Genomic DNA, 8,673 nt, shown 5'->3' with positions numbered 1-8,673 from the left:
CAGGACTCCAGTACTTAGTGAAAGGGACATGAGGAATTTTATTAAGTGTCAGACGATCCTGATATGAAGTAAGGGTGGACAGCATAGCAAGAGGTCATTGCAGCTGTATCCAGATGTTGACCAGTGTTTCAGAACCAAACAGAAGACTTAGAAAGTAGGGAAACATAGGCATGCATCTCAGGACAAGAGTAAAGGCAGCCAAGAAACTCCTGCCCTCCTGAGCTCTCTCTCTACTAGACCAGCCTGGAAATGGAAGGAAAACAAGGATTGGAAGTCTTCATTCATATTTTCTTCTTATGCCCTGTGTATGTCTGGTGGTAGTCCTCCATTAATACTTCCTTTTTCTTTCTCTTCTGAATTTTCCTGCTCTTCATAGCCTGCTGGCATCCTACCCTTTTTCCCATTTGTTCATGTCCTTATTTTCTGATTCTGCTTTTTCCTCTAGTGTCCTCACTTTTTTGCAACTCCCTTTCAGTCTGCACACATTTCTTCCCATTGTCCTTTCCCTTCCTTCTTTCTAGCTATGTTTCTGTGAATTCTGAATGTTTCCAAGTCCCACCCTTCAAAACCAGAACTGTGTTTACCTCTAAGCTGGAAATCTTGGAATTGAAAATCGCACACCTCAAGAGCTCTAAACATGGCTTTTAGGAGAGCATTTCTCAAGCACAGGCAGAGTTTCAATTATTTTTTATCCTACTGACATTAATACTAAAAATTGAAACTTTCTGATTCTAGAAAATATCCCACATGAGATACTAATAGCAAAGGGTCATATTTTAGACTCCCTTTAACATTTATAGCTTTCAGCATTTTAAAAGCCATTTCTAAGCATCTGCTTAGAAAATAAGCACAAAGAGTGGTGTTATTGCAAAAGAGAATTACAAACTATTTTGATGGGTTTAAGAATATTTTAATGAATTTATTCTCTATCATTTCCTACAATTGATTTATCTTACGGGCATTGATTTATACTAAAGATATTTGTTCAGCCAGTTGATCATATCTTTTCTCCCTTCCTCAATGTAAGGTTTATCTTGAGGATTGATATCTTCTCTTTTGCGATGCACAAACCCATGCGTCTGTCCAGGATAAATTTTGACTTTGTAATCAACTTTGCAGTTTTCTTTAAGCTTCTGCTCCAGTAGGGTGACCTGTAACACAGAATGTTCCACATTGGTTGAATAAGAAGTTAATATGTTATGTATTTACAGTCTTCAAATTGTCCTGGCTTTTTATTTTTCTGTGAGACAGGCAGAGTGTGTTTTTGTTGTTGCTTTCTTTTCTATTAACTTTATATCCAAATGAATTTATGTTACTGCATTTTATTTAGTTAGGCTTTTTTTCTCCAGCAAAATAACAGCATGTGACTCTATAAAATTGCAAAACTGGTGTATGTGTTACAGCAATCAAAATACCTGTAAAGATAAAAACGCCTGTTGCTCAGTGTCAGGAGAAGGTTAACATGGAGTGATCGATGTACAGGTTGTTACTGGTAGACTTTACACACACACACACACACACAAAAGGGATCTATTTTGAAGTTGGAGGAGAAGCACAGATACAAAACCAGCAGTTCAAAGCTACTTGCATTTTTTGGCAGGAAAATTAAAGTCAAAACCACTTGATGAAAGCATGTCTTTCTCTTTGATCCACTTGGTAGATCTTTTCCCAGTCATTCTACACCTGGGCTCCCCAGGAAGGCTGTTGACAGAGGACCGTAAAGGAGAAGCTCCGTACAACAGTGGAGGAAGGAAAAGAATGTGGCTACAAGATTTTTGAATTCTTCTCCAACTAGTGTTTCCACTGGCACAGGTGGGAATTTTTTGCTGATTTTATGCACCATCAGTATAATTAAAGAGAATGGCCCATGTTAATCCTGATGGAAGCCTTCTTTCGGATTCTTTCTCTTTTATTCCTAGGAATTTTCATTTACAAGAAAGCATTTTTTAGTGTTACTCTAAAACTTTTTAATTGGAGGATAAAGAACATAAATTTGTGTAGAACTACTGTAAGAGTGAGTCAAACAGGAAGGAAAGTCCAGATTAATTTCCTGCTTTTTTTTAATTAAATATCAAATTGCAAAACAAACATGAAAAGCATTAAAAATCAAATATCTCTGATGGGAAACTCACTTGCTCCAATGGGATGTGGTCATCCTTTTCAGCAAAGATGAAAAAGGTGGGGTGAAGCAAATTGGATCTGTCCTCAAAGAACCTGATCACTCCTAGGGAAAAAGTAAAAACATAGACATGAGTTACACTACTTAAATGGTTAAATCACTACCAGAGCTAAATAGTCAAAATAAAAGATATTCTGATCTGACAGAGCAGATCAGCTTGTAATGAGGTTAAACATGATTTGATTTTCCTTTTGTTGTGAAAACTTCCTGTGATTTCAGATGTCATTAAACATAGAAAGACTGTCTCTGTCTGAAAAAAGTGAAGAGTTGTTGCATTTGCTGTAGTTTTGTCATTTAGGTGTTCAAGGGGGGATTGGACGTGGCACTTGGTGTCATGGTTTAGATAGTCATGAGGTTTAGGGTGACAGGTTGGACTCGATGATCTTTGAGGTCTCTTCCAACCTTCTTGATTCTATGATTCTATGATTTTCTTTAGGCATCTGCAGAATTATTAGTGGTAGCATAAATGCATTAAGAATGGAAGTGTGAGTATGTAAGGCTTAAAATAGGGAGTCAAAAAATGATTCATATTAGCAATCAGGGGCCAATGACAACAGTAACATTGAGGAATAAGTTGTTTGTGTCATGACCTGAAGGTCTTCATCCTGTGCAGCCCCCAGCCCAGATGACTGGTCAGCAAAAGACCCAGCACTCTAATAGAACAGCAAAAAGGCTGCAACATATGACTACTGCCATTTCTTTCCCTGTTAGTCCAACAGGGGATTAGAATACAGGCCTGTATGTCAAACAGGTCTCCTGAAAAATGACAACAAGCTGGCAGACAGCCACCTCTCCTGGCTGAAGTAGGCTGAGGTAAACAAGATGCTACGGCTAAGATCTACCTCATAGTAACTGCTGGCTCCTAAAAGGAATAAAAGATGCACCCAGAAATCATTTTGTCATTTCCAGCCCAGAGAGACTTGAGCCATAGTGAGTCCTTGGCATTTGGTGTTTCTTGTACCCTGTGTTGCACAGAAGCAATCCCAGTCATGCCACGTTGAATACACAGATCTTGCTGGTTATGATTAAGTGCAAAAATATGAGTGTGCAACATCAAATTGCTTAAAGATTTTGTGTAATAAAACCATCTTCTTCTACAAGATGCTGCATTGTATTTGGTAACAATAATACCCCTGCAGAATAAGTTCCTGTACTGGTTATATCTTCTCAGGATGCAATAGTTATCTGAGACTTACCATAGAGGGACACCCCTGTCTTTAACTGAGGATTTTTCAGCATCAGGTGGTGTACTGCTGCTCCACCCCAGCAAAACCCAATGACACCAATCTTCTTTGCACCACATTGTTCCCTTAAATACTTCAGGACGACATCAACTTCTCTGAGACATGTAAATGAAAGTGAATTAAGGCTTTAGCTCTTTTTCCTTGGCCTCCAAGGTGGCTTCCACTCAGAGACTGGCTGAGCATCAGTCTGCTTGTGGAAGGTGGTGAATGATTGTCTTTACAGCACTCCCGGACTTTCTCTTTCCTTCACTTATCAAACTGTCTTTATCTCTACTCATGAATTTCCTTGTCTTGTTCCTCCTGTTCTTTACCCTCTCCCTCTTGGGCTGCTACTGGTGAGGGTCAACCCACAATACCAATTACCATTATTTGTTTCTAACATTCAATTCTAAAATAGGTCTTCTTAGATTAATGTTGTTATGGCCTTTGGTGATTTTATAAACACCAGCTCAATTAATTTCACAAATGGCAAGAGTTGTCTTACAGGCTACCACAAATATAAGTTTAAAGGACACACAACCAGTCAAGAGTATTCCGTAATCACAGATATAACTATAGGTAAACTATGTCTCATCAGGAAGACACATATTTTATGAAGCTGTGGAAGTAAATTTGAAAACGTTGATTCAGAATCAGTAACAACATTATGCAAGCTACATGTCAGATAAAAGGAGGGGAAATATAGCTAGAAGAATGGGCAATTAGTATGCTTTGAACTGGGAATCTGGGATCTGATGGGGAGCAGAGACAGTGTTCTGAGTTAAATAGTGTTTGGTGGCTATGTTTGCATCCTATCTGAAATCTATGTAGGTTGTGCTTGCCTGTGGGAATTGAATCAAACTGAATTGCAAGGAGTGAGCTGCATTTTCTAGCCTTTGCTTTTCTTTTAAGTTGTTCATCTCACTTCTCCTGTCTGCATGGGTAAACAGTGGGCTCCTTTATTGTTGTTCAAAGTTACCCTTTCCTCCAAAAAGCACCCCTAACATAACCATGAACTCAACACATAGGCTGCATCAGATTTCTGTTTGCGGGCACCCAGCTGTATTTGACCCATTAATAATTTAGAATTTAATATAACATCTGTGCTAAGGCAAAAATTGCTATGAAAGAAGGATGTCCACTTGCTGGACAAGGAACAATGGTTGTACTTGTCTGTCTTGCCGGCATTTCGGGTTTTCAGCCACTCATCGAAAGACGCCCAGTCATTAGAAGGTTTCCAAGCTTCTTGTCCCACAAAAAAATCTGGGCAGATGGCTCTGCAAGAAAAATGAAAACATTTTATGCCCATGAAATAATACTGAGAAAGGACTAAAGGGAAATCCATGTGTATTACACAACAAAGTCATATTGTTGAAAACACAAATAATTTAATCTACATCAAAGGACACTACAAGCAACCCTTATTATTTTTCTGTCTAATAAGGAAACTTAGCATAACATCCAAATACATTTTGTTCTATTAAAATTACTTAATTAATTAGACCAATTGTTAACTGCAATTGAAAATCCTCAGTGGTTTCCTGCCAAATTTATTTGTAAAACCCCTACAATTTACATAGTGCTTGCATTTGGGCTAGGAGGAATGTTGATGCAGTAAAACAGGAAAGAGGGGACCCAATATGCTTTTCACATATTAAAGAATTTGTTTCTTTGGCACAAGCTGGTACAGTTTACCTTCAAGGAATGACTTCAAGCTTTTCTGGAATTTTTAACATTGCAGCAAAGTTGCTCAGATGTGACGATGAGAGGGAGGAAACAGGCTGCTTTGGGCTCATAGCGGATGAAAGATGCAGAATAAGGTTTTCCTCTGTTTCCCTCTCTTCTGTACTGGCCTACCATCTCATTACAGTAGGACTACTCATCTCTGTTATACTTACACTGTATTAACACACTAGAAACTCTTTAGAGAAACATGCAAAGGAAGCCTATTTGTGTTTGTGTGGTTTATATTACAAAAATGAAATATGGTTCAACAAACTTTCATATTAAAAGCACACTTTGAAAACAGCCATATTTCTTACATGTATCCATTAGTTGTTAGCATATCAGCCATGTATCTGGTGTTTGGGAGTTGCCATCCAAATATATCATGAATCACAATCACAGCTTTGTCGGTGCTCGTAGGTGGTTTGCAAACATATGCCTTGATGTGCTCAATTTGCACTTCCTGCCCACGGCCTCCGTAGTCAAACCTGTCTCCAATATCACACGGGCAGGGCCTTGACTCATTAGCCATGTGTGATACTGAAGAAAAACAAACAAAAAAAATCAGCTGTGAGTACTACAGCACACCATATTGAGAAAGATCAAAACACAGCAGTATCGTAGGCATCTTGTTAGAGTCACTTATGTTATGAACTCCTCAGCGGAAACCTGGTACATAACCAGAACTTCCATGCCCTACAGTAAGTAATACAGTAAAAATAACATTATGAAAAAATGGTCAGGCTATTATCACAGTTTATTTAAATAGCAATGACTCCAGTTCTTCTGCTCTTCATCATGTATACGTCCTTGTTGGCAATGCATAACTTCCTTTAGTATAGACTGTAAAGGTTTCATACAGGGCTTTGGATTTTGAAGGAAAAAAAAAATCCCACAGCTACTGTGTAGAAATATATCATTATACATAGATTAAATGTCATCTTTTCCTCCAGAGACATAAGTATTCCACAGCTGACTTTTTCAGTGTCAAGAAATTCTTTACTAAAGCAGCTTTAGCCTCAGATGCTGAAGAATTTTGAAAGGGGATACTTAAGGAGGGTGACAAAAAAATATACCGGTGAAAGACATAGTATAAAATCACATTTATAAAATACTAAATAAAGAATGTGTTCAAACTCCAAGATAGGAAAAAGAGAACCGAACTTAAGGAAAAGAATCCTTAGGTTGAGCCAAGAAGATAACAGTAAGGTATGGTTAATTTGTTGCAAACTGCTGCTTAAATGAAAATAAACAAGTAATTCACAAAGGTCAAAAAATACCTAGCAAATGACGACACAAATCTGTGCAGGTTCTTGGTCTCAAATTACTGATTCTTTTTCATCAACTGACTTAATTTTTACTGTGAAATAACCCAAATAACTTACTTGAATATTCACAGAGATGTCCATAGAATCATAGAATCATTTTTGTTGCAAAAGACCTTTAAAATCATCATCCTAACCCTACCATTGCCATTAAACCATGTCCTGAAGTGTTGTATCTACACGAAGATGGAAAGAATGTAGACAAAGTTTTATTTAAATTCCCTACAGGTAAGTTGTGTGTACTATCTAAGAAAACTTTGCTAGTATAGAAACAAAGATGTTCAAACGTAACTGTGCCAAACATATGGAGAGAAATGGGAAAAAACATGATCAGGGCTTAAACAGTTGTGGCACTAAAGAGACAGCTTTAGGAAAGCAAACAAACAATGCCACAGCAAGGAGCTTTACATAGATTTCTAGGAGAAAGATGTTCTGAATTTGCAGACTTTAAAATTCAGAACATCCTAAGCAGTGTTAGCAGGTTGCAGATCCTGCAAGGTTTCATTTTCAGAGATAGTTCAAGACAAACTATCTTATTTGAAAGCTGTATTAACTCTGAGCACATCCTCTGTTTTTTTTTTTAATAAGCCACACTCACCTATAAGTGGAGGTTTTTTCACATATTATAGTGTCATATATAAGACTTGTAATTTAAAATAAGTCTACCAGGAAAAATTAGTTAATAAATGAGCATATAAGACAAAATACAGTTTAAATATATAATAGGAAAGGATTGATAACTAATCTTTTTGATTCAATTAAAATTAGAAAATATAACCAACCATCAGTTATGTTAAAGAAACCTGTATTTCAGAACTCCAGAAACATAAATGCAATGCCCTTACCAGTCAGCATATCATTACATGCTTTAATTAAAAACATTTCACATTATCTGATAAAATGTAAAAGAACATGTAAAACATGAAATATTTAAAGATGTAGATAGAGCAGTTGAGGAGAAGAGCTCCAGGCTGTGAGGGGTAGTTTTGGCAGGCTTATGTGGTTTATGAGCCTTACAGACTTGCAAGCTTCATAGTGTTGTCAAAACATTTAAATGTTTCTACATTTGCTGTAGTATGCATTACACACAAACAGTACCTTTTTCCATTTCTAAAATGCTACTGAAACATTCCTTAAAATTTAATCCACTTCTCATACATCTTTCAAAGCTACTCTTTTAGGAATACACGTAAAACCATAGGCTTGGCGTTCCACCATCTCCACCTACAAGCATTTCAACATTTATTTGAAGACCAAACAATAACTTTAGTTTCCAGAAACTTGAATCTACAACCAGAAAAATATAAATATAATGCTGTATAGCTCTTTCACTTTCAACAGATTCGCCTGAGTTCTCCTCCTGCGAAGTCTTCCTTACCTCAGGAGGAAAAATAAAAGGCTTCTGAACAATTATCTCAATTACAGGGAGGAAAGTGCCCCCTGACAGCATTTAAATGTGCATACACTCTTTAAAAAAGCACGTAGATAAAATGAAAGTCCTCCAAACGAGCTGAGTCAGACCTCAGCACACACTTTTTTTATATATCTCAGGAGGAAAACATGTGAAAGTTAACCAAAAAAAAAAAAAAAAACCCACAGGAAAAAACCAAACCAAAACAAACCCCACACAGACCTGTAACACAGCAAGAGTGCAAGAGCTGAGCGTGGATGGTTACCGCTGAATGTGATCTTGAAGGAAAGTGCTAACTTTCCGGGTAAGTGCAAGGATCAGGTTTCTTCAAATAAGAGTTACGCAAGCTCCTGCCTTTATCTTTGCATATCAGAGTCACAAAGTTAAAAGTTCACTCTTTTTAAAGCCTTTGATTTGAAGTTTTGGGTAATATCACTTTGAAACATTACCGTGGCCTCGTGATTTCCTTAGGCTATTCATCGACTAGTAAAAGACATATCTACAGTCACCAGTGGTTTGAGGATTGGAGGCACTGTTTCAAAACTATGCAAGACAAAGCTTATGTAGTATAGCAAAAATATTTTCTTTCAGGCTGAAAATAAATAACATGTAAAAGACAGCTTTGTAGACTGCTGTACATATCATTATAATAAGTCTTTACAACGCTGATACATTTTTAGCCTATCATAGGACATTTTATGGATTTTTTTTCCTTTTGAATTAAAATGATTGCTTGATCCTTTTATTCTTCCCATTCTCCTGATTTTCTTTTCAATGGATTATTAGAATTCTTCTTTAAAGAGCCCTATC

General features: G+C 37.0%; 1 protein-coding gene across 1 annotated transcript; it reads right to left on the bottom strand.

The window, feature by feature from the left end:
* Positions 1-942: 942 nt before the first annotated feature.
* Positions 943-8,113, bottom strand: LOC128967653 (carboxymethylenebutenolidase homolog). Its single transcript, XM_054381839.1, has 6 exons — positions 8,086-8,113; positions 5,445-5,667; positions 4,572-4,679; positions 3,376-3,518; positions 2,133-2,224; positions 943-1,151 (listed from the first exon to the last, which is right to left on the bottom strand). Exons 2-6 carry the CDS (start codon positions 5,657-5,659, stop codon positions 972-974), a joined length of 738 nt encoding a protein of 245 aa, XP_054237814.1. The 5' UTR covers positions 5,660-5,667; positions 8,086-8,113; the 3' UTR covers positions 943-971.
* Positions 8,114-8,673: the final 560 nt, after the last annotated feature.

Source organism: Indicator indicator, chromosome 6 (genome assembly GCF_027791375.1).
Source record: "Indicator indicator isolate 239-I01 chromosome 6, UM_Iind_1.1, whole genome shotgun sequence".
In the NCBI taxonomy this organism is placed as follows: Eukaryota; Metazoa; Chordata; class Aves; order Piciformes; family Indicatoridae; genus Indicator; species Indicator indicator.
This window is presented reverse-complemented; position numbering and strand designations above follow the sequence as displayed.